This window comes from Adiantum capillus-veneris, chromosome 2, assembly GCF_014529385.1.
Source record: "Adiantum capillus-veneris isolate H3 chromosome 2, ASM1452938v2, whole genome shotgun sequence".
Classification (NCBI taxonomy): domain Eukaryota; kingdom Viridiplantae; phylum Streptophyta; class Polypodiopsida; order Polypodiales; family Pteridaceae; genus Adiantum; species Adiantum capillus-veneris.
In genome coordinates, this window is record NC_140932.1 from 33,873,757 (window position 1) to 33,901,282 (window position 27,526).

At 45.6% G+C, this 27,526-nt stretch overlaps 1 protein-coding gene across 1 annotated transcript in view; it reads right to left on the bottom strand.

Moving 5' to 3' along the window:
- Positions 1–2,691: 2,691 nt before the first annotated feature.
- Positions 2,692–27,526, bottom strand: part of LOC147462609 (BTB/POZ domain-containing protein) — a 36,180-nt gene continuing 11,345 nt past the window's right edge. The window contains exon 2 of the mRNA XM_086484504.1: positions 2,692–3,447. Coding sequence (XP_086340630.1) covers positions 2,989–3,447 — 459 coding nt within the window. The 3' untranslated portion in view covers positions 2,692–2,988. The remainder of the gene's footprint in view (positions 3,448–27,526) is intronic.

The following is a 27,526-nucleotide window of genomic DNA, read 5'->3' on the forward strand; positions in this document are numbered from 1 at the left end:
AAATTGTCAGGTTGTACGTACTTGTACAAGTTGTTAACATGCTTCTAATGCATCAAATTGTTATGTTTTGATTGTGCCTTGTATATATGATGAGAAAGAACCTTTGTTGTTTAAGGAAGCACGAAATTCCAAAAATGAATTGACTAAAATGCACATTGGATATGAATTTCAAATAGAAGTGTAAGCTTGATGGTAGTCTTGATCATTATGTGGCAAACTATTGGCAAAAGGCTATGCTCAAAACAAGGAAACTAATTTTGATGAGACTCTTGCTTCCACTTTATGACTACAACTCATAGCAATTGTGCATTGGTGGCTTGTGGTGGCTAGCATGAAGCCTAATGATTTGCTTGAAAAAATGAATGATTTGCTTAAGTGTATATAGCACATCCTCATGGTTTATACCAAAAAGGGAAAGAGAACAAGGTGTGCATGCTAAAAAGAACATTTTTATGGGGCTACAAGAAACTCCACGTGCTTGGTGTGAGAAAATACCTTTTTATTTGGTTGTGCATGAGAAGATACACACTCACAAGCACGTAACACATTCAACAAAATGGTGTAGGTAGACGAAGCACACATCTATATGTACCCACACATATATCAATATCATGAAACACACACCAAGATAACAATCGAATATAGAGTAAAGGCTTCTCTCCCCAAGGAGCACCTCAAAATTGTTCAAATCAGATTTTGACGATATGACTATTGGGAATAGTCTACAAACATGTAACACCTATGCAAATTCTTAGTTTGACTATGATTGCCACCCACGGGCTTCAAAGAATGATCAGACTACAATTGAATTGGTTTCATTGTCTACCCCTCTACCTTCACCTAGCTGAGTCAACACACAACCAAAAGAAAAGTGTGATGCATCGACATGCAAATGAGGGTGACTTTAGTATCAGGGTTGATACCAATGTGTGTTTGAATTTTTGAAATGACTCCTCGCTCATCATCTACAAAAGTAGTGTTAATGACTGCTCCAAGGGATAGCATCAAACTTGAGGGTAAATGCATAATTGAAAATACATTAGAGGTATATACATAGAATGCTATTAGACGATCATGTATCTTTTTGCACCTTTAATTCATTCCCTCAAAGATGTGCTTCTCATCCGATGACTATGATTGTCTCCAGCATCACATCTTGCCCTTGCCACCATCCCATACTAGATAATCTACAGATCTTTTCGCTCTCCATAAGATAGCTCCAAAAATGGAAATAATAAAATAAGTGAACCTGGAAACGTACGCACATGCTGCACTTCAGCATTGCAAAAAAAAATAGTTCTAATCATTTTATTTTATTTTGCAGAGCTCACAATATGTGAGTGATATTGTATTAACGGAAAACAAAATATTTACAGACAACAACCCTGCTCACAACCGAGCCAGGGTGCCTAGATCAACTTGGCAGACAACCATACCATAGCAACAGACACAAAAACATGAGCCCCAAGTACATCGGCTATAGAAGGGGAGCCACCCCGAATGACCGATCCGACATCAATGACCATGGCTGAACAGGGTGCCACCCTCGATATAGAAAAACAAAACTTACATGCCGAAGAGGGGCAGGGGCCCATAGACCCCATCACCCATCTTGGACTCCAGAGGTACCACCAGTAACAAAATGGAGGAGACCAGCATACCAAAGACCTCAAACGGACCGCCAAAAGAAGACCCAATCCGAACACCAGCAAGCAGTGGAGCGAGGCCTTGAGTGACACGAAGTATGGAGGAAGCTGCCACCAAACCCCATCCTCCTCAGGAACTCCCCCACAACGAGAACCAACACCGCCAGAACTGCATCACCACAGGCCATTATGGAGGGCCAAGCTCCATCAAAGGGTTCTGTCATCATGAAGAACTCCAAGCCCACATGCATGAAGCCTCCATGATTCGCGTGCATCAGATCCACATAACCAGTAGCTTCCGAGCCGGGACACACCAGCTGCCAGCCCTGCCACCTTCAACATATGTCGCCCCAAGACGAATCCGGACCGCACAAAACCAAATCGAAAAAGAACCAGGCACACGAGTTCCCTCCGCAGGAGAGGTAGGCAGCCGCCAAGCCCGAGTGCAGAAATTTGCCGTGCTGAGCCCCACTCACCACCAAAGAGGGACAAGACAGCCAGGCGCCCCATTGCAAAAAAAAATAGTTCTAAATCATGTTTTAACCTTAGGTTTGGGGTACTGTTCCACCCTTTCACAGCGCAATCTTTGAGCTCGACAATGAAAACTCTTCTATGTATTATATAGGATTAACACAAGAAGAGCCCATGTGTAACTTCAATGCACGTTGCAAGGTACAGACTCATGTTACTCATCCACAACAAATGTAAGCATCAACACCATCATCCACAATGGCAAATCCCAATAATGGGTGTAGAACTATGTATCGATATGCATGCTCCCTCCCCAAACATCACACATACACATGCACATACTAATACAAAGGTCTACAAAATTGGTTTTATACCAACTCTCGAAATACAAGGCAAAGTCGGCTTTAATGAACGCCTAGAGAAAATTAAAGCATCAAATAAAGAGAACTAGAAAAAAAGAAGGGTACTTGTGATAAGAGCGCATCTGGAAAGAATTAACACTACTTAAAAGTCACAAATTGGATGAAGACTTCACAAAGCACCACCCTCACCTTGGCACATTGACTACAGGATCTCGTGATCTTTTTGTTTTAAATCAAAGCCGTGCCAATACTTTTATCATACAAATCACGAAGTACAGAGTCCTTCACATGATCTAAAATATTACAGTAATCGGCAGACGTAATTAGCATTACCATTGTGACTAAACTGGTTCTATATGTTTACAGCTAAGAAGTCTTTACAACCCTTTTGGTACATTATTAAATGCCCATCCACAACGTTTAGAGAGTTGGAAGGTTTCTTCTGAGAAACACACTGCTGACCAGCTCGGTCGCAGAAAGATGGCAGTCCATTGAGGCAAGTATAGGAGTCAGGCTCTCGATTGTTTGACACTACATTTCTTGGCAAGATAAGCTTCAAATATTTCTACGACAAGCTTGGCATCTCGGTCCACCAGTTCGTGATACTCAATCTTGTGAGGAAGCTCTTCAATATTGTCCAGAATGGCGCTTAGAGCAGCCTCCTTCAGAGTCTTGGCCCCATGTTGGCACGCATACTCAAAGCTGAACAAGGCGTTATCGCAGTTCACTTTGGAGGTCATAAATCGCTCACAGACTGCCTTCAGATGTTTTACATTGTATTTCTCTGCTAATGCCAGAAGATCAAAAGCACATTCTTCCAGCGACTCAGGATAAATTTCAGCTGTATATAGATAGTGAACAAATAGTCTCAAAATTTCGTAAGAGAAGTCAGTGATCTTTATGATGCCACTCCTGCTTTCTTCCATTTCACTCTCTAGCATGGCTTTGAAGACTGGCGAGCGGCTTACCTGTTCCCCTCAAAAAAGAGAAAAAGAAAACCAAAAACAGCATAGAAAAGTGTACAGATTCAGTATCATCGACAATAGGAACTCACAATGAGCATTGACGGCATAGCAGCAAGTTACATTTGATAGAATAATATACGTAATAGCAACAAGTTACTTTTTTCTGTCATACATCAAAAGGATAATGGAAATTAACAAACACCCTTTTTAACACTGGCGAACTGTAAGGTAGTCAACATTGTCGAGAGTACGAGGGGGGGGGGGGGGGCACGTCATGAAGAATTTGACCTGGATGTGGATCTCTTACGATGGCGGTAACCTCTCTCCCCTGCGTGCGCGTGATCTTCATGCGCTGCTTGCGCAGCTCCCGGCTGCAGTCCACCTCCCGCGCGAAGGCATGTTTCCTCTGACACATGGTCCTGCAGCCATAGTGCCCCCTCCCCCCTAATTTTCCCCATGCTATTCTCTGGCCTGCGGCATTTTTCCTTGTTTCCTCAGTCTTTCTGCGCAGGATTTTGCTTTCCTTTTATCGATTGTCTGTTTTGTTTGCATGTGTTGTACGCTTTCTTGCTGCTTCCTTGTATGTTTATGCATGAGGCTGCTCGGTTGCATGTGGGAGAGGTGTGTTGAGTGTATGGCTCCATGCTACTTGTTACTTCCCTGTTTTTCCTGTTTCGTTCTTTATTTTTGCATAGTCAGGGTTAAGATTCTGGGGAGGGCTAAGGTGGTGGTATTGGGTGGATGGGGTCTACAGCCACTTCTTCAGCTTTGTCCTACACCATGCTTCTGTTTTTGTAGGTTAAAGACAAGGTTGCATTCCCAACGCATATTTATCAGTCTCCTCATACCGTACGATAAATACCGTACCAGTATTCAGTAGTTGTTCTTTATACACTCACACAAATACAAAAACATGTGTGTACGCATGCCTGTATCTAGGATTGTGTATATAGGATGTATATATGCATGTACATACGTGTGTATAGTATATACATGCATTTGTTTGTATGCAAGCGTGCATAAGTCCATATGTTTGTCTATTTGTATTCAATACCTAGCAAATTTTTCATATTGGTAGTGGTTACCCATTCTGCACAATGTTTTTTTCGTACCGTACTTAGCATATCTATCCACCTTGGTTGAAGACCGTCATAGTCCTGTTGATTGCTACCATGGATGGCTTCAGGCTCTCTCCGCCTCGGAATTTGATAAAGAGTGGATGTGTGGTTGGTGATGCAGATTCTGCGAAGTGTGCACTTTTTGGCCTTGGAGATCAAGATTTTGATATTGGAGATTCTTTGGTGGGCACCATGCTTCTGTTTTTGTAGGTTAAAGACAAGGTTGCATTCCCAACGCATATTTATCAGTCTCCTCATACCGTACCGGTATTCAGTACTTTACATACTAGTTGTTCTTTATACACTCACACAAATACAAATACATGTGTGTACGCATGCATGTATCTAGGATTGTGTATATAATGCATGTACATACGTGTGTATCGTATATAGATGCATTTGTTTGTATGCAAGTGTGCATAAGTCATATGTTTGTCTATTTGTATTCAATACCTAGCAAATTTTTCGTATTGGTAGTGGTTACCCATTCTACACAATGTTGTACTTAACGTATCTATCCACCTTGGTTGAAGACCGTCATAGTCCTGTTGATTGCTGCCATGGATGGCTTCAGGCTCTCTCCGCCTCGGAATTTGATGAAGAGTGGATGTGTGGTTGGTGATGCGGATTCTGCTAAGTGTACACTTTTTGGCCTTGGAGATCAAGAGTTTGATATTGGAGATTCTTTGGTGGGCTTTTTGGATTCTTCCTCACAAGTCCATGTGGCCTCTTTCTGCTTCAGCTCTCTGCCACAGTCGTCCTTCCTTCCTTTGTCCCTAGCCTTTGATGTACACCCATCTTTGGTAACTTTGTATTACTCGTGGTTTTTCCTATGATTGTCATATTTCAGGGGTACCAATTCCTACAAGGTTGTGTGTCAAACTGGGGGTGTTAGATCTGGTAAGTGGGTGGGTGTGGTGTAAGGGTTGTGTGTATGATCGCGGCAGGGTCTATAGCATCAAAGCAGATCTCCCCTGAGTTGCCTTGTGGTGGCGAGTCTGGATCTCCTAGGTCTACTTGCGATGGAGACTTGGAGCAATGTATCCTGGAGCTTGAGGGCGTCTCCTAGCTCTGATTGCCTCAACCTATTGTAGGGTGACCCCTCTCTGTGTTTGTGTGACAAGTGGCAATAGGGTTGCGGTCCTCTGGAAGACGTCTGTAAGCAGTGTGACTGTCTGCCACACTCTAATGCCGCTACAGGTGCAAGTAGTGTCTATGTCTATGTATCTCCACTAGAAAACAGCCAAACTGGCATTGTTCTCTAGACTTCCTTATCTGTCATAGGGTGGATTGTCCTATGAAAAGAGCCCCATATCTGTCTCTGAAACATGCCTCATATCTGTCTCTGAAACATCCGCAGACAAAGTGCCCCTCGTCTTCCATCTATCATAGGGTGGATTGTCCTCTGAAAAGAGCCTCATATCTATCTCTGAAACATGCATATGCTCTACATCCACAGACAAGTGCCCCTCGTCTTCCATCACCCTTTCTATGCAAACCTGATAGAACCTCTCAGCTCTGCTGTTATAAACAGCTCTTCTTGCCTCTATGTCTAGCAAGTGTTAAGATACTTGGAGCTGAGCAATTGCCACTCATGAACTTTGTGGCATGTATGTGTCCATGTGGCATGGTCTCTGGATGAACCCCTCGTCTGGCATGGTCAAGAAGTGCTCATTAATAATACAGCACCTTCCAAGGGGTTGTCTACATGTGATCCATGTCTCTCTGACGTAGAGCTGCCATAGTCCTGTCTGAGTACTGAGTTCCTCTCAATTGTATGAATTTTGAAAGCTGGATGAAGGTCGAGTCTGGGCCATACTAGAAGGGTGGCATTCGATCCATGTCTAGTTGAAACCGGCCCGTAGGGCGGTAGCTTTTGGGACCAGAGGCTTTTAGACTTGATGCTTTTCATGTAAACTGCTTTTGGATGGCCAAGGGTCTTTAAATATGTCCAAGGGCTCACTCTCTAGCATTCTACTCGCAAGAGATGCAAAGCAGTGCCACACGGGCGTTGTACTTGGTTGAAGCAATATAAAGAATTACCAAAGGGGCACCACAGTTTGGGCCAGTGCACTCACGGGGTGGAACTACACTTTGTATCTCGTATGAAGTCTCTCTCTTTCATATCAATTGTTTGAAGTGCTTAAAAGTCTGCTCAGTCTATTCTTTTCCGTTGGCACGTGGTGCCGTCCCGTTACAGAGACTGTCCGTAGCCACCTTCGCCATGGTGAAGCGGGTGGGCTGGCAAAGGTGAGTCCCAAGTATACATAAGACTCCACCACCTCTACCTCTCCACCTGCAGCCATAAAGGCTCCCACTCCTAACTGTCATCACCTTGGTTTTCCCGAGGTTCATTGTCAACCCTCTCTATGTACAAAAGTCGTCAAGAGCCTCAAGGTGTCGCTCCAAGCCCTCTTGTGATTCAAAGATCAAAACAATGTTGTCAGCATAAAGCATGATATGTATTAGGGTTACTCCAAGGTCTGCACCCTCGCCACAAAGAGGGTCAAGGAGAGTAGACAATACTTCACACCAATGGTGTCAGTAATAGGATCTGATAAGCCACCGTGGCATCATACTCTCCCCATCACCTGCACATATAAAGCATATAGTACGGCCTCTTTATCGCGTGCACAAGAGCTTGTCTTATTTTTGGACTTTAGTCTTCAACTCGCAGATGTCGACTTGTATAAAGGGCTCCCACTTCCGCCATAATATATTAGTATGGATATAGCCGGGGTGATTTGTGAAGGTACACTCAAGCTCTGGAGTCGCTAAAAGAGCCTCTCACGCAAAACTTTATCAAATGCTTTGCGGAAGTCCACGAAGTAGCAATGTAGTCTCTTCTTCCACGCTTCTGCCCCATCCAGGAGGCAACGCAAAACAAAGACGTGATCAATAATAGAGAGCTCGTTTGAAACCAGCCTGGCCGGGGGCTTTTAGTCCCTCCTCTCCATATGAGCTGAGCTCTGCCCAGTGTGACATGAAACGTTTCGTGGTTTCGGTCATTTCGGGGTTTCGAGGTTTTGAAACGTTTCGTTTCATAGCGTCAAAAACATGAAACACGTTTCATAAACGACATTAAATTATATATTAATAAAATATGATAAATATGTATATAATGTAGCACACATGACTCTAGACTTTAATGTCCACAAGAGAGAGAGAGAGAGAGAGAGAGAGAGAGAGAGAGAGAGAGAGACGTGCTCACTGCTCAGTGCTCACTGCTTAGAAGCGACTTCAAGCGAGCACGATCAAAGAGATGTTCAGTATTGATGAAAGTTAAAACACAGCCACTAGTTTCATGAATCATAACTGATGCATCATTGATTCATTTAGAAAAGTACTTCTATTGAACAAAGTTTCTTGAAAAAAAGCCCCAATTTTAAAGGTTTCATAAAAAATGCCTGTCCGTTTCATGCGTTTCGGCAAAACGTTTCATAGGTTTCGGGGTTTCGGGGTTTCATCCGCATGAAACGCGTTTTTATGTCGCACTGGCTCTGCCTCAAGTACTACTCCGCAGAGTTTGGCCATGGTGTGGCCAAACATGATGAACCTGTAATTCCTTGGGTCCATTGTCAGACTTACGGATAGGCACAATAGTGTATCTAGTCCACTCCTTTGGGAGGCCCTCTACCATAGCCTTGTTGAAGATGTGTACAATCAGCAAGGCTATAGTGTCGGTTGTGTAAATGAGGTGCTCACTCTAGATCTTGTGTGGCAGCGAATCTGTGATGTTGTAGTCAACGTATGACTCATTTGTGGTAAAGAAAGTGGAGATTGTAGGTCGTGGCTCAAGTGGCTCTGAGATCAGAGGCTGCCTAGGGACCTCATACAACCTCTCTGCATAATCATGCCATGCCTATGGGTCCTCAATGGGTGTGGTCAGGTGGGCTCTCTTAAGACTCCACCATGTTGTGGCCCTATCAATGCTCATGAAGCTCCTTTGCCTCCTCGAAAACTCCCACTTGCAGCTTGTGAGAGGCTTCATCTGTCTTCTAGCCTCCTCCTCTCTAGTCTTCCCAAGAGCTCTGTGCTCGTAGGGCGGTAAAGCCCTTTGCACTCATCATCATATTGACGGTTATGTAGTATAGTCCTGGTGTAAGACGGATGAGATCTCGGGGGTGAGTGCGGAAAATGATGAAGATGGGTCAAGCCAACAAAGGCCCGCATGAACCTCTGCTGAGTATATATATTCATTCACTTGAGAGTCTATTGAGGCATCATGTAGCAAGTGTAATGCATCCCATCTCCCAAACCACTCCTTTATGTCTTACATCCATCCCGTGCTCATAATCTTGCTTTTATGTGTCTTTTAAACTTTTTTGCTTGCTTCTCATGCAATTGTAGAAAGTCGATGTGGGGTTTTAATGCATCTTTATCATGTACTTCCCGACCCTTTCTATGTCCATAACCTCAATTAGAAGAGATCTCGACTCAAGAAGTAGGATCGTATATGGTATTTGTGTCTTAATTTGGAGAAAGTTTGTAAAAAAACGCTTTTGGACATTCTCAAACTATTTCCAAGTAGACTTTGAGATGCTCCCACCCTACACTTCAACTCCATAAAGAAGAACCAGTGTCACCAATGTGCCAAAAAAGTATTTCTTACGAACCCAACACTTGATGTTTCCCGTATTACACATGTTCTCAAATGCATAATACACTCTCTTTCCGGCTACCAAACGACGCATGGCATATATACGTAGATGAATCCAAGAGCCCAGATTACCCTTAAAGAAAAGTGCAAGGTACAAACTCATGGTAGTCAACCACAAGACAATATAACCATCAACTCCATGTATAGTATTGACTAAATACCACGACATCCCCACTAACATCGCTAGTGCCCAATAGTGGGTGTAGAACTAGGTACTAACATTGCTCACAAACACAACACACATGAGCATACATGAACACAAAGTTCAGCGTACTGAGTTTTGTCGTGACTCCGGAAATCAAGGGCAAACTCAGCCATAATGAAGCCTAACACTAATAGAAGCATTAAATCAGAAAAATTAGCACAAAAATGAGGTAGTTGATAGGGCATACGCACCACAAAGATAGAAAGAATTAGCACAATAGCAATTGGTCGTAACTCGGATAAAAACTTCACAATGTGAAGTTTGCATGTCTGCCATATGACTAAAAAGTATATCTAGATGAATCCAGGATAAGCCCAGATTCACCCTTAAAGGAGAGTGCAAGGTATAGACCCATGGTAGCTCTATCATGCATAGTATTGAGTAAATACCACGACATCCCCACTAACATCGTCAGTGCCCAATAGTGGGTGTAGAACTAGATACTAACATATGCTCCCAAACACAACACACACCACATACACACACACACACACACACACATAGCATATTCATGTGACTTCTGATTGGTCGGAACCTCAAGACAAAGTACTTAAAGCTCTCAACAAGTTCAAGTGTCTCATTGTTCTACACAATGCATGGCTTTTCCCGGTGATAGGTTTTCACAAGCATAACCTTTGTTTTATATTCATTCACAATCAGCCTACTATGCAAGCAAAACTTCTCATAAGCTTTTGTACATCGTCTAGAGTTTATGCTAGAAGTGTTGGGTTAAAGGCCTAAATAACCCCTTTTTGTACATTTTTATACTTTGTCCAAGTTCATATTGAACCTCGACACATTTTTTTTAAGTCACTTATAATAAAAGTGGAAAAACCCAAAACTCACTTATTGAGTTTTCCCCAAAAACGTGCAAGCTCTCTCTCTCTGTTTTCGATTGCTAGCGCTTCTTCTCTACTGCACTCCGCCTCTTGCTTCTTGCCCCAATCCTGCACTACATCGCGACCCGCACCTATCGGCACCTTCTGCTTCGCGCTTTTAATTGGTATCAAATCCCGCGACAATTTTCGCTTCCATCACGAAGCCCCTTGCTTCTGGGGTCGAAAAGGTCACCAAAACTGTCAAAACAGCCCAAAACAAGTTGTTTTTAGGTCAAAACATGTGATTTAGAGCGTATTACAGGTCAAAACAACAATACACAGGTGTACCAAAGTTGTGGGATCACATGTATTGATGTTTGTCGCGACACATTGAGTGAAAAGCTGAGTACAGGTGCTTGAAATTACACATTTCAGCTGAAATTTCAGATTTGGACAGTTTCATGTAAAGAAATTGTGGTCTATCGTATGCAAGGTCTTGTGGTTGCTCCTATTTGCTGAAATTTTCAGCCTATTGCATCTCTCTACACACTTGTGGTTGAATTAAGATGGCTTCTTCCTCTTCCGCATCTGACACTAAAAGCTTGATGGAAATCAAACGGTTCGATGGTCAAGGCTTCGATCTTTGGCAAGAACGTATGCAAGGTATCCTTTTCTTAAAAGATTGTGAAGATGCATTGGAACAGAATAAGCCGCCAGGTTTGTCTGACGAAGAGTGGGCCAAGTTAAATAAGAAGGCTATGGCCAACATCAAAATGGCTATCAATGATCACATTTTGACGGACATCAAGCGTTTGGACTCCGCTTATGCAATATGGAAAAAGCTAAAGTCCAATTATGAAAACACCACCCCGTGAACCAGATGCATTTGATGCAAAAGTTGTTGAATATGCAGCTTGATGACTCGAAGTCAGCTTCTGAGCATTTGAGTACTTTTACACGTGTGTTGAGTCAGTTGCAGGACAGTGGGCTTCAGCAATTCGAAGCTGAAAGCTATTTTCTTGCTTATGACATTGCCAGATACTTGGGAAACATTGGTTTTCTCCTTGAGCAACAGTCCCATCCTCACGTATGACGATGTGAGAGGGTCTATTCTCAATGAAGAGATTAGACGCAAGTCTAGTGGGAAAGGTGGCAGTTCTGCTACACTACAAGAGGTAGAAATCAAAAGCGTAATGCGGGCAACAAGACTCAAAATAGAAGTAAGAGCAAGACAAAGGATAAGGATGTCACTTGTTATCAATGTGGCAGAAAGGGTCACAAGAAACCCGATTGTAGGTATTTCAAGAAAGAGCAAGAAAGGAAGAAGGAAACGCAAGATAAGAAGAAGAAAGATGAGAAGAAAGGGGGAAAATTAGCAGATGATTCCTCCAAGGATGATGAGAATGCAAATGTATCCTTTAGTGTGGTCATTGAGGAGTTGTCAGATGTTGAGGAAATTTTGGTTGCGGCTTCATGCCCCTCAGATTTGGTGATAGCTAATGCAGAAGACAGAAGGAAGATCTCATTGATGCATTGCTTAGTCCTAATGATGGCCTATCCCAGTCTTGGATAGTGGATTCTGGTGCTTCATTCCATGTGACTCCATCTTTGGAGTGTTTTGCTACATATGTTGTAGGCAATTATGGCAAGGTGTACCTTGGTGATAATTTTGCTTGCAATATTGAGGGAATGGGTACTATGCATTTAGCTCTTAACAATGGTCAAGAGCTTGTGTTGAATGATGTTAGGTTTGTACTAGGCATTAAGAAAATTCTGTTATCTGTTGGCCAAATAGATGCAAATGGTTATACTATAATACTACCATCTTTGTTGGGGGTTCATGGAAGTTGCTTAAGGGCTCTATGCTTGTTGCGGAAGAGTCTAAAAGAAGTACATTGTACTATCTTCGATGCAAAGCTTTGCCTGGCAAGTCTCTTGTTGTTGCTGAAGTTGCTTCACACACGGAATTGTGGCATAAGAGACTAGGCACATAACACAAATCTATTAGATTCTTCATCGCCAGATGCTTCGCACACTGTACAGGCTCCTCACCACTTACGTGCATTGGCACTTGGTTGTCGGTTGGCCACCCGTACACCTGCTGGGCAGGGATCTCAGGCACACTTAGGGTTGTTCAACACATTTCCCACTTTAGACCTGTTTTGGTCACATATTCCCCCATTTAGGAAGCATCTCCCTCGACATTATAGATCTTCTCTCCTCACGGCTCTCTTGCCCTTGGGAAGATGCAGGGGATTGGATTGGTACAGGTACTTATGTGGACGTGGCTTGTATTTTCCATTGCTACTTCTCCCTCACTAACCCTCCCTCCCTCTCCCTCGACTGTTCTCTCTCTATTTGGGATTGCCCTATCCACCTCCTTCATTGGTTCTCTGTACGATAGACCCGTGCCTCTTGGCACATCAGACACTTCTTTTGGACATGTACTCCTAGATGTGAGAATCCTTTGGCATCTGGATTCCTGCATGGTCTCTTCCCACACACTGCCTAATGGTGCCTCTTTTGCCTTGCCTCTACTTAATAGAGATTCTTCCTTGCTTGTGCTTGGTTCTGTGGCTCCTTCACTTGCAGTTTGGATGTACCTATGCACTACTTACACGGTGAAGACCTCCTGGACGACCCTTGCTTTGCTAGTCTACTGTGAGGCTATGACTTCTACGTCACCGGCCATTCCTCCCGTTGCATCCTCTCAGCCGTTCTTAACCTCACCTCACTCCATTACTTTCCCCGGGGGGGAGTTCTCCCATGTCGCGTGTCTTCACGACTTGCACTTGCAGACTCTCTTGGATTTTTTGTCCAAACCCCGGTGGTGGATGTGCTCCCACAGGTTGACTTTCCCAGGATCTCCTCCGACTCTTTTGTCCGATATTGTGTGTCTGCCATGGAACGACAGATCATATTGCAGCTTATATATACCCTTGAGACGACTCCTCTCCCGAAAGATTGCAGATACTACACTCTCTACATGGATGGATTGCTTATCCTATCATCTTGTCTACTATGGTGGACGATGCCTTCCCTACTGAGCCTCTTTGTCCTGCTCTTCCTCCCTGTTCTGCTCGAGCTTCTTTGACTTGGATATGCTACAAGTTTTCCACCTCGGCAATTTTCTTTCCTCGTGGTCAGAGTGTTCCTCCTCAGGATGTCTTGTTTCATACTGCTACAGTCTTGTTTCATACTGCTACACTGGGTTCCTCTATCTCAGTGGTGATCATCACCGATGGGCTATTGGACGCTCATCTTAGGTCATTTCCCTATATATATCCTCTTCAACGACTTATTCCGTAGCTTGCCACTCCATCAGCTTCCTTATGCGACTTGATCGGAGTTTCCTCACCCTTGGTCATCATCACATTGGTGTTGTACGGATTGTCGTGTTGTTTGGCTGGCACTCCTCATCCTTTTCTCCCGAGATTTACATCTTCTCCATATTTACCAGGCATGTTGCATTCTCTTCGACAGCTTCTCCGCATCTGTTGTTTAGGGGGGGTGTTAGATTCTTCATCTCCAGATGCTTCGCACACTGTACAGGCTCCTCACCACTTACGTGCACTGGCCCTTGGTTGTGGGTTGGCCACCCGTACACCTACTAGGCAGGGATCTCAGGCACACTTAGGGTTGTTCAGCACATTTCCCACTTTAGACCTGATTTGGTCACATATTCCCCCATTTATATTGGAGGGTCATATTTTTAGGTGATTGGGCTATATTGAGGATTATTGCCCAACCAGCCCCTATTCTCCTATATATAGGAGGAGGGCCTCTTTCTCATTGTCTCATCATCGTCTAGAGTTTGCCCTCTGGAGTTATTGGGCTGCCAACCTTTCCACCATTTGTCTCCTCTCATGTCTCCTCTCTCTCGTGCCATTGTCTCTCTCTCTCTCTCACCTTCCGTTGCACACTGACATGGTATCAGAGCACAAGGGTGCTAGATCTGCCATCGCCATCAACGAGGAGGACCACCTGAAGGTTTCCATCGCAAAGAGTTTGCATTCAGCCACTTGCGTTTTTTGAATCTCTATCATTTTTCCTTATCTGGGCTGAGTTTTCAGCATTCAGATCTGCGCTTCTTGTGGTGTTGCTTCTACTCCCGCGTTTCCCTTCATTGCCCTTCCTCTGGAGGACCTTTCGGAGAGTTTCATCGCGAAGAATACTCTCCCCTTTCACCAACGTTTTCTGGCTGCCAGCGTTTTTATTGCATGCCAGAGTTTTTGTCGATTTGGGATATTCTGCTGCTCTCCTCTCTAGCGCCTCCTCCTCCACCTATGCACTGCCAACGTTTTTGGCTTGTGTTTTACCCATGTAGCTTGCATTTTTGTACGTGGAGACCCTACACACCTTGCGTTTACGGATTTGGTACATGCAGCTTTTTCGCCTTCTTCTTCCCAGCGGGAGCTCTATCTCCTTGGTCTGCTGAAGGTGTTCCTTGCTGCCGGTACCGCATCTAGGCCTTCTATTTTCAGATTTGGGACTGTTTTTTCTCTAATTTTCAGCAGCCAGTTGGTGCGCCTGCAGTCCTCTGGCCCAAACCTTCGGCATCTGGTGTCCCCCAACACTATGTGGATGGTTGAATGCTCTGTTTACAACAGCATTTCCTGCCCCCTTTGCTGCGTTTTTTTGGCATGGCCAGCACCTTACCTTGGCCTCGTCAGTGACTTCTCGGATTCCCTTCCTGATTCACAGGTCTTTACCCCCTACCCGCACCAAGGTTGTAAGGTACGTAGTATTCAGTACGTGTTCGGTACGTACTGTACGTTGTACCGTATGGATTGGGCCATAAGGTACGTAAAATTCGTAGTATATTTTTTAAAAGCTAAAAATACAAAGAATTTCAAATTTATATACAACCTATCTAGTTTAAAAACACTGCACAATACTTAAACATAGCCACAACTTTCAGAAAACACTTAAAATCACCCCACAAGTTAACTAACCGCTAGATAACTCTGCAACACAATTAACGCACACTTCCAAGTTGAATACAAAACTTACAATCTTTCGCGAGGTCAGGACTCTAGAGTGCCTCCTTGCAGACTCCAAACACAAAGAGAGGGAGGGAGGGAGGGAGAAAGAACCTTATCGGTGGCGGCAAATCCTTCCTTGGTCTCTGTGCAGACACTGTGGAGACTTTGTTCTACTCTCTGATTCTCTGTTGTGATAATAACCAGTATAGGATAGGTGGACTTATTAAAGGCCTCGCCCACCTAATCCGACCACAGGGAATAGCCACCGTTGGCGATTTTTTTTTTTCCAGAGGTTTTTTTTTTTTTTTTTTGGGGCGGGGGGGGGGGGGGGGGGGTACGTACGGAATCGTACGGATACCGTACGGACGTACCGTGCGGATACCGTACGGTACGGAACCGTACCGTACGTACGTACGGAAACAACCTTGACCCGCACCGTTGTGGCACTTACACGGCGTGTTTTCAGATCGCATTTCAACTTTGCTCCTTCTTCGACACTAAGACGTGGACTCAAATATAGGTTCTGGCACAACAGAAGGATCTCCCTCGACATTATAGGATCTCCCTCGACATTATAGATCTTCCCTCCTCACGGCTCTCTTGCCCTAGGGAAGATGCAGGGGATTGGATTGGTACAGGTACTTATGTGGACGTGGCTTGTATTTTCCATTGCTTCTTCTCCCTCAGTAACCCTCCCTCCCTCTCCCTCAACTGTTCTCTCTCTATTTGGGATTGCCCTATCCAACTCCTTCATTGGTTCTCTGTACGATAGACCCGTGCCTCTTGGCACGTGAGACACTTCTTTTGGACATGTACTCCTAGATGTGAGAATCCTTTGGCATCTGGATTCCTGCATGGTCTCTTCCGACACACTGCCTAATGGTGCCTCTTTTGCCTTGCCTCTACTTAATAGAGATTCTTCCTTGCTTCTGCTTGGTTCTGTGGCTCCTTCACTTGCAGTTTGGATGTACCTATGCACTACTTACACGGTGAAGACCTCCTGGATGATCCTTGCTTTGCTAGTCTACTGCAAGGCTATGACTTCTACGTCACCGGCCATTCATCCCGCTGCATCCTCTCAGCCGTTCTTAACCTCACCTCACTCCATTACTTTCCCCGAGGGGGAGTTCTCCCATGTCGCGTGTCTTCACGACTTGCACTTGCAGACTCTCTTGGATTTTTTGTCCAAACCCCGATGGTGGATGTGCTCCCACAGGTTGACTTTCCCCAGGATCTCCTCCGACTCTTTTGTCCGATATTGTGTGTCTGCCATGGAACGACAGATCATATTGCAGCTTATATATACCCTTGAGACGACTCCTCTCCCGAAAGATTGCAGATACTACACTCTCTACATGGATGGATTGCTTATCCTATCATCTTGTCTACTATGGTGGACGATGCCTTCCCTATTGAGCCTCTTTGTCCTGCTCTTCCTCCCTCTTCTGCTCGAACTTCTTTGACTTGGATATGCTACAGGTTTTCCACCTCGGCAATTTTCTCTCCTCGTGGTCAGAGTGTTCCTCTTCAGGATATCTTGTTTCATGCTGCTACACTGGGTTTCTCTATCTCATTGGTGATCATCACCGATGGGCTATTGGACGCTCACCTTAGGTCATTTCCCTATATATATCCTCTTCAGCGACTTAATTCCGTAGCTTGCCACTCCATCAGCTTCCTTATGCGACTTGATCGGAGTTTCCTCACCCTTGGTCATCATCACATTGGTGTTGTACGGATTGTCGTGTTGCTTGGCTCGCGCTCCTCATCCTTTTCTCCGGAGATTTACATCATCTCCATATTTACCAGGCGTGTTGCATTCTCTTCGACAGCTTCTCCGCATCTGCTGTTTAGGGGGGGTGTTAGATTCTTCATCTCTAGATGCTTCGCACACTGTACAGGCTCCTCACCACTTACGTGCACTGGCCCTTGGTTGTGGGTTGGCCACCCGTACACCTACTGGGCAGGGATCTCAGGCACACTTAGGGTTGTTCAACACATTTCCCACTTTAGACCTGTTTTGGTCACATATTCCCCCATTTATATTGGAGGGTCATATTTTTAGGTCATTGGGCTATATTGAGGATTATTGCCCGACCAGCCCCTATTCTCCTATATATAGGAGGAGGGGCACCCTCTTTCTCATTGTCTCATCATCGTCTAGAGTTTGCCCTCTGGAGTTATTGGGCTGCCAGCCTTTCCACCATTTGTCTCCTCTCTCTCGTGCCATTGTCTCTCTCTCTCTCTCACCTTCCGTTGCACACTCACATGGTATCAGAGCACAAGGGTGCTAGATCTGCCATTGCCATCAACGAGGAGGACCATCTGAAGGTTTCCATCGCAAAGAGTTTGCAGTCAGCCACCTACGTTTTTTGAATCTCTAGCTTTTTTCCTTATCTGGGCTGCATTTTCAGCATTCAGATCTGCGCTTCTTGTGGTGTTGCTTCTACTCCCGCGTTTCCCTTCATTGCCCTTCCTCTGGAGGACCTTTCGGAGAGTTTCATCGCGAAGAATACTCTCCCCTTTCACCAACGTTTTCTGGCTGCCAGCGTTTGTACTGCAGGCCAGAGTTTTTGTCGATTTGGGATATTCTGCTGCTCTCCTCTCTAGCACCTCCTCCTCCACCTATGCACTGCCAACGTTTTTGGCCTGTGTTTTACCCATGTAGCTGGAGTTATTGGGCTGCGAGCCTTTCCACCATCCTCTCCTTCTTCTCTCTCTGTCGTTCCATTGTCTCAGTCTCTCTCTCACCTTCCATTGCACACACTGACAAAATCGACCCTGGAAAGTGGGGTGCCCTTCCTTTTATAAGCCAAGGGATTGGACAAATGAAAAGCCAAAGGTCAGACAATTGAAAAGCCAAGGGTCAAGGGCACCCAAAAGGCTAGGCTTTTACCTATATAAGCAGAGTTACCAAGGAACGCGGTTTCGGCTATCATAGAGGGCCACTATCCGCATGTGACAATGTGCTTTTGCATGGCACACTGCTTGAACAACCTTCTAAAAGACATCGGCAAGCTAGACTGGATCGCTCCAGTCATTGCTGATGCAGTGAAGATTGTTACTTTCATCAACAATCACAACTTGGTTCGGAGTGAATACCTCAAGAGGTCGGGCGGCAAAGTGCTTCTAAAGTATTCAGACACACGCTTCGCATTCAACTTTCTTCTTATGCGCAGGCTGTCTGAATGTCAAAATGCGGTCCAACAGGTCTTCATCAGTGATGAGTTCACCACCTCCCCCTATGCAAAGACAGTTGCAGGGATTTTGTGCAAGGATAAGGCAGAGGATCTTGAGTTCTGGAAGGAGCTCAAGTGTCTAGACGCACAAGTAAAACCGGTGGTTCATTTGCTTTGAGTTCTGGATGGCATAGATCCTTGCATTGGCAAGATTTATGAGGCAATGGACCGCATGATCGAGCAGCTTGCACAGCTTGAGCCGAAAGTAGAGCGATATGAGGAGATCCATGCGCTTTGCAGCTCGAGGTGGAATTCATATGCCTCTCCTCTACATGGGGCAACGTACATGGTGGATCCAGAGTTCCAAGGTGCAGAGCAAGAGACAGATAGAGAAGTCATGAACCAATTTACAGAGATCTTAAATAAGATGGTTCTAGACATAGATGGGCGACGCATTGTCAAAGATCAATTGAGACAGTACAAAGAGATGCGGGGGTCATTTGGCAATCCAGATGCTCAGATTGATCGCAAGATGATAGATTCAGTGCTATGGTGGGAGGACTATGGCTATGATGGCCCTGAGCTTCAAAGATTGGCGATCCGTATTCTCAGCCAGTCAGTTAGTACCTCATGCTTGGAGCAATTGTGGAGTACCTTTAGCCACATTGCTTCCAAGAAGAGGAATCGGCTTGGAGTGGAGAAGGCTAATGATCTTGTCTTTGTAAACGCAAATTTAAAAATGCTTTGCAAGAGTACAGACAAACAGACAGATTCTTTTACACAGTGGGAGATGGAGCAAGAGGCTCCTCAAGCAGGTGGAGATGTACATCCACCAACACCAGGTACTTCATTCGTGGCTGAGATCGAGCCGGGCCTAGAGCTCGATGATGAGGAATGGGAGGATGTGCATGATTTACAGCCAGCTACTACGAATTGGGAGGCCTCTCAGGCTAGTGGCTCTTGAGTCTTGAGTCTTGAGGCTCGAGAGTTGCGACTTTAGGACTTCCATTATCCTTACCTTTTTGTATAGCTGCTTGAGCCTTGCCCTCTTTGACATTTGTAGCTACTAGCATCTTTATGGTATTTGTCACCTTCAGTCTTTTGGTATTGTGGTCACTGGTTTGGCCCCCTTGTAGTCTCGACTCTCATTATGGTATGTCACCTTTGGTTTTTTTGTAGCACCTTGGCGGGCCTTGTTAGCCATAATTAAACGAAAAGTGTTATCTCTGACTGCTACTCTTGCAATTATTTGAGAGCTCTAATCTGTAATTACATATGTTATTGACAATTGTGTATGGGCATTGTGTTTGTTCAATGTTGTGTATGTGCTATGTACTCTGGGCGTTGCACATCCCAATCAAGTCATAATAAGGTTGAATGGTCTTCGAATCGTGTTTTTTGTGGGTATTAAGAGTCAAAGGACTCTAGTACTACTTCTATTCAAAAACATAACGCTAAAAAAACAATATTTGGGTGATTTTTAAGCCTCCCGTTCCCGTTCCGGACCCATTCCCGTTCCCCCGTTCCGTAGGGAGGCCCGTCGCCGTTCCTGTTCCGCGTTCCGGATAACTATGATATAAAAACCTCTTGAGGGCATTTGTGGGGATCATCAATTTTTGGGCAATCTCTCTCTTTGAGCATTTCTTGAAGACGACAAAGGCTTGAGTCTTGTGAAGATCAAGAAGGCTTTGACACTTGTAACAACAACTTATATTGGCCATCTTTTGCAAAAATACCCTTCGGGGCGCTCGTCTCGAGGGCCAACGCTTCTAGGGAAGGAATTCTGCCTTCCTATGTCTCGTTTGGTCTCTCTCTCTCTCTCTCTCTCTCTCTCTCTCTCTCTCTCTCTCTCTCTCTCTCTCTCTCTCTCTCTGTGTGTGTGTGTGTGTGTGTGTGTGTGTGTGTGTGTGTGTGTGTGTGTGTTGTGAAACGCTTCGCCATGCCAGCCCGCCACCGTCCTCGCCAGCCCTGCACCGCTGTAGCTGCCCACGCGCCACCCTGTGGAGGCCTGCGCTGCTGCAGTTTCACCCGCTACTGTTGTTTCACCCCCTGTGCGCGCCACTGCCACTGTTGTTGCACCCGCTGTGGCTGACCTGTTGCCACTGCACATTACCAATGCTGTAGCACCCGCTGCCGCTGCCATTCACTGTTGCAGCATTGCCAATTGCACCGGGCCTGCTGCCCCCAATCTCACACACACACACACACACACACATTCACACTCACATTTAGCCACATACATATCCACACAATCACAGCCACGTTTATTCTCATTTTCACATCCACATCTAGCCACATTCACTCACACATGCATATACACCACAATCCACATACACATTTAGCCCACCCACTCACGTACACATAAACACACTCTCCCACATGCACCTACACACTCACGCACACATACACAATGAAGTGAACAAAGCGAGAAGATTTCAACAATGACGAAGGGAGTGAGCAAGGAAGAAATGGGGAAGGAGATGAGCAAACACGACAAGATCAAGGAATACAAGAAGTCATCGGATACCACTCTAAACACCATTATCCACCGGATCTCCAAACTCGAGAAGGAAGGGGAGACCTATATCAAAGAAAGGGAAGCATGGAAGAAAGAGAAGAAGAGATGAGAGATGGAGAAGGAGCAAGAGAAGGAAGAATGGCGGAAGAAACAAGAGGAATGGGCCAAAAAAAGAGAAGACATGAAGGAGCAAATCGAGCTCCTCAAAGCCTCGATTGCATCCCTCACCCCCGAAGAAGGCGAGATGCACACGGGCACGAAGGAAGCCCTCAAAGAAGAACTCACCAAAGCTTTGACCGCTAGCATCGAGGACAAATTGGAAGCTACTGAAAATGGGTGGGTCGAAGTAGTCAAGAAGAACATCAAGGAGGAGGCAGAGAGGAGGCACAAAAGGAGGAAGTCCTCATTGTGCACACTACCCTTGAGGAAGAGAAGATGAGACAAGCCCGACGCCTAACATTCGCGTCACGGGCATTTTAGAAAAAGAAGGCCTCACCCCCGAGCTTGATGGAAAGGCTTTATGCAAGAAACTCGGATACAAGGAAGAGGAATCACCCCCTTTCCTCAAAGCTTGGAGAGCAGGTAAAGATCTGACAAGGAAGAGGGCCCTCATCCTACACTTCTCCTCTGAAGAAGCACGGTCTACTTTCCTTCGCAAGAGAGTGATCTTGAGAGGGCTTAATGGACGGTGGACCACCTATCTACCTAGACGACGATCTCACACCAATGCAAGTGGCACACCGACGCGCATGCGCATGCCTAGAGTACACCAAGCTCGCAAGGAGGGGAAGAGGGCTTCATACAGAGATGGCCAAGTCATCATTGATGGCAAGGGGGTAGCATAGGGACTCGCGGCCTATGGGACACTCTACGAGGAGATACATATGGCAGTTTGGAACTGCAACGGCTCTCTATGGACACACCCAAGGAGACTGGAAGAGGTGATGCATGGTAGAGACATCATTCTACTCGAAGAGATACACGAGAGCTCAGAGAGAGGTCTACCCCGAGTACAGGACTACCAGTGGGAGTCTACACACAAGAAGTGTACACGACACCACCTCCAGCGGATATGGCAGAGTAGCAGTCCTCTACCGCCACTCAGTTCATAGCAGGATACAGATAGTGGCACGCGATCCAGAGGCACGCTACATGTGGATACGGATTGAGCTATCTAAGGAGCACATCCTCTACATCGCCATATGCTACTTTGCACCTAGCGGCTCTAGGTTTGCACAGACAAATGGAGGAGACACATAGGAGGTCCACACACACGGAGGAGAGGAGGATGATGATTCACACTCACCATATGCATGTCTCAGGGAGGAGATATGGAGTACTCTAGACTGGGTGAAGTTTTCCTCACAGGGGATTTCAACGCCAGGACACAAAGTAGACAGTGTGATATTTACGACTTCGACGATCCAGAGCTACTCTCCACCATGGAGGACACAGGGGCAAAGAGGATCTCTAGAGATACCACCACACCCACACCATATGGGAGACACCTACTTCGCTTGGGATCACAGCACCGTCTCGTTATTTATAACGGAATGGCGCAATGGCCATCATCCGCGGCTTGACTTGTATACCGCCATCAGTAGCCAGCGCAGGTAGCACAGTGGATTACATCATCAGCTTCAGAGAGAGAGCCCATTTGCTCACATCCCTCACTATCCCACCACTACCTATTGGGGCTGACCACGCATATCTCGCCCTATCTCTCACTAGCTCACCCATCTCACATACACCACCTACATCCACACCACACACCACTATACACTTCACACATGAGCTAGCCAAAGTTTACTCATCACATGTATATGAGGGGATCTACACCCTCGATCCAGACAAACCACTCTCTACACTCACAAGCTAGCTCTCCGTAGTCTTACACACCTCAGCCCTCGGCTACTTTCCACACACTACCCATAGTGGCGGACCCCCACCCTCTCGGACGATGCCCTAGAACCGATGGTGCAACAAACTGCTGACGTGTCAAAGCCTAAAGAATGGAGCCAACTTACAGATGTGGCCGAGGGGCCTAAACCCTAAGAAGAACAAGTAACAGAAGAAGTCCTACCAACTTATGGGGACCCTGTCCGATGGGACCCCAAGTGACGATGATAAAATAAAGCAGGACCTATACACACACACGCAAAAACTAATGACATGGCAGATTATCGAAAATTGCACTAGCATGATGAAGTGGCAGGTTGTACGGATTTCCGCGTTTGTTGGCTAATGACGTAGCAAACTGTACGGATTTCCGTGATTTACGCTGACAGCTTTTTTGGCTTTGCTTTTGGACCAGATGCTTTTAAGTTTGAAGGCTTTTTACTGTAAACTGCTTTTTAGGCCAAGGGTGAAACCGGCCCGTAGGGCGGTAGGCGTTGGCTTTCACCCGAAATTCTTTACTTTAGACACACACACACAGACCACTTGCACAGGAGACCTGTAACGGGAATTAACACTTAATCACACACACGGCTCGAAAGCTAGAATGCTCCGAGCGGACGCCGATAACCTGTAGGCCCCAAAATTGGCGCCCCTTTCGGTATTTCTTTATTCTTTAGGAGGGTAAATTACAAGGTAAGGTCCTAGGAATCCTTCACGTGTATCCACCTAGATACCATTTGATTTGGCCAAATTTCGGCACCATAACAGCCCCAAAACTTGCACGGAACCAATTCCCCTGCTAGAACTCACTTGCATTGGCGTATACCCTCTGATTCCTGTCCAAAAACAGTAAATTCAGCACGCTGTATTTACTGGTTTTTGCCCTGTTTTCAGCCCCAAACAGTCCCCTAATTGTCCTCTGCTAGTGGGGCACGATTCCCAATGGTCCTAGCGTCCGTATGGCTGAAAAACAGTAAAATTACAGCGCATACACAGCGCTGATTTTGCACCTGTATGGTGAGGTTATGACCCTCACCAGTGCCTGCTTTGGAGCAGCAGCTAGCTACCCCTGTTCCTGCTCAAGGAGGCTCTTGCCTCAGCACAAAAGCATGAACCCACACAACTGTACATCAGTCAAATGAATAGCCCTCTTGTGGGGCATCACATAACTGCACGTAGGGGAGAGAGAGAGCAGTGTGTAGTGTGCAGGGCATCACTCCTAGCACCACACTTTACATGAGAGGGAAAGGAAGCACTCCATAGCTCTTAACCTATGACAAAAACTGAAATGAGGCCTCTCCCAGCATAAAATTCACCGCCACTTCTTCTGCAAGAGGAAAGTGCATGAAAATTCGACACTTGGCGCATTTACAAGCATTTGCCCGTTTCGGGTTCGCCGCTTAAAAATATCTTGACCGGTTGCCCAGTTGACTTCACGGCAAAGTTATAAAATGTTCCCCTAGTCATATCGGAGGTAATGACGCGAACACATTTCACGGCCCAAAATAGCAGTTCCCTAAATTTTAGGAGATGCTTCCGTTGGGCTCCCACTGGTCTTCTGACCACCTATCCTCATTGGGACCGCATCCAAAAGTGCAATGTGACCCAACTGTCGGATACTTTTTGTTGGTAGTCCCACCTTGACTTTAGGCCTTAATTGAGTTCACCTCCTAGTATCCACCAACTTGCTAAGTGCGACGGGGGGACCTATATGATCTTGCTATGAGCCTAGACATCCTCTTACCATACGAATTCCAGTGCCAACCACTTCCCATCTGCGGGTGAATGTACCGTTCACATTGGCCATACAATGTCCGACCGTTTGCTACTTCAAAAAGAGGGTCTCAAAACAAATAAAATAAACCCCATTGGAAAGAAACCAACAACCAAGGTTAGCAGTTGCCACATCTCTGTGACATGGTTAATAACTGCCACGTCCTCGTGACAAAGGGCCTTTAAATATGAGGTTAGGGCTCATTCTCTAGCATGCCTTCTAGAGAAGGTGCAGAGTCTGGAGTACCGGCTTGTAGTGTGTTGATGCAATATAAAGAAATACCGAAAGGGGCGCCAAGGTTTGGGGCCAATACTCTCTGGGGTGGAATTCCGCCACTCCGTGTCGCGTGTCGTCTCTCTCTATTTCAGTTCAGTTGTTATTGAAGTGCTAAAAGTTTGTTCAGTCTGTTCTTTTCTATTGGCATGTGGTGCCCGTCTTGTGACTGTGGTATCAGAGCATCAAGCGTGTGCTTTTCTGAAAGCATACCGGTCCCACAAAAGAGCAGACAGAGTAAACCAGAGACTTCTGGAATTTGTTTGAGGTATCTTCGCCCTCCAACCCGAGCCACCCTTACTTCATCGCGCATCGGACGCGCTCCCGTCTTCACCGCTCATGTCTTACAGGGCATAAGCCAATTAAGATCACTTGCAAGAGAAGGATTCAGATTTGTTTCAAGTCACTGTTTTCTCAGAAGCAGTGCCATGCAGATGTTGATGTCTACAGCTACCAAGCAGCATACTCCAAATATTGGCAAGCTTTCAAGAAAAAAAAAATGCCCGAAGTTATATGGTTTCTGACATCTTCCTTCGGAGTGCAACTTCTGGCAGAGTGGGGTATCCTGAAATGCTTGCCATGGAAACCCTAGCAGATTATATCTTGAAATTTCACGACATCTCTCAGTAGATGTCTCTTCACGATCAGATGACCTTGGAGGTCCAATGCGATTGCTATCTTGGGACTACCATCGCCGCCAAAGAAACATTGTTTGTCCAAGAGCTGATGGACCATGTTGTGCTCGGCTACGACCTTATGAAAGAAACCTAACCCTAATTTTTTGTGCAGGTTTCAGGATGGAAAGTCAATTGACTTTTCGAGCTCGACTGATGTCGAGATTGCTTTTTAAGTTTGAGTTCTATTTAATCTTGTTTGGTGATCCTGTTTGGAATTTTTTTGAGATGGATGTTATCTGGTTTTAACCTGTTTTGGTGCCGATTTGAATTGTTTGACTCTGGTTTGATACTGGTTTCAATGATTGGTGATTTTACTCCCGGGTGGAGAAGTGAGAAACGATGTTTGAGAATGCTTGTTCATACTCATGGCCCGAACCCTCGTGGTTATTTGCAGGGGGAGTATTGAATGATTGAAAAGTGTTGTTTTTACTCATGGCCCAGACCCTTGTGGTTATTTAGGGGGGGAGTATTGTTGTTGTTACTCATGGCCCAGACCTGGATGGTTATGCGGGAGGAGTATTAAGAAGTCTTAGCAGTGGTTACTCTCAGCACCTCCAAACGACGCAGGCTGCGGTCAGGGGGGCGTTTGGTTGTAAAAGGCCTATATATCTCATGGCCCGGACCTTTTTAGGTTATTTGCAGGAGGAGTGATGAGGGAGTCGTTGAACAGCTCATGGCCCGGACCTGGATGGTTATTTGCAGGGGGAGTGTTCATCGGCAGCTTTATGTTTCTATGTCTTGTAACATGCATATGTAAGCATTTGTGTTTCATTGTGATGTGCCAAATACTGAAAATTCCTAATTGGATGAGATTGCCTGGGTATGTAATTTTAGTGCATCAAGACACCCGTGGAAGATCAGTACGGTCTGGGTGTGATGGCTACTTTTACTACGCCGGAATATCAAGAGTTCCGATCGGGAAGAAAGGAGAAGATAACTCCTTGATCAAAACAACCGAAAGGAGAAGCTAACTCCTTGATCAAAAGAGCAGAAAGGAGAAGCTAACTCCTTAATAAAAAGAGCAAATTGATTGTCCCTCGAAATGTCCCTCAGAAATTTTTCAGCTAACTTGAGTTGTTTTGCAGATATGCTGTAATCGCGGACGATTACTCTCTTTCAAGAAGGGAAGATGTAACAAACTGCTGACCTGTCAAAGCCTAAAGAATGGAGCCAACTTACAGATGTCGCCGCGGGGCCTAAACCCTAAGAAGAACAAGCAACAGAAGAAGTCCTACCAACTTATGGGGACCCTGTCCGATGAAGCCCCAAGTGACAAAGATTAAAATAAAGCAGGACCTGTACACACACACGCAAAATTTGATGACGTGGCAGATTTTCGAAAATTGCGATGGCATGATGACATGGCAGGCTGTACGGATTTCTGCGTTTCGCGCTAGTTGATGACGTGGCAACCTGTACGGATTTCCGTGATTTACGCTGGCAGCTTTTTTGGCTTTGCTTGTGGACCAGATGCTTTTAAGTTTGAAGGCTTTTTACTGTAAACTGCTTTTTAGGCCAAGGGCCTTTAAATACGAGATTAGGGCTCATTCTTTGGCATGCTTCCTGGAGAAGTGCAGAGTCTGGAGTACCGGCTTGTACTGTGTTGATGCAATATAAAGAAATACCGAAAGGGGCGCCAAGGTTTGGGGCCAATACTCTCTGGGGTGGAATTCCGCCACTCCGTGTCGCGTGTCGTCTCTCTCTATTTCAGTTCAGTTGTTATTTTAGTGCTAAAAGTCTGTTCAGTCTGTTCTTTTCTATTGGCACATGGTGCCCGTATTGTGTGACAGATGGTACGACGGGGAGTACAGAGATCTAGGCTCGACGAGCCTTAGAGGAGATCACCGAGAGCAGGTCAGGCAACAAATGAAGGCCATCACACGCTGTAAACGGCGAGCCTGAGGAGGCGCAGGAGCTTGAGTTATACCACCTTCTCATGAGTACAGACTGCGCCACAGCATGGAGGATTCTGAGAG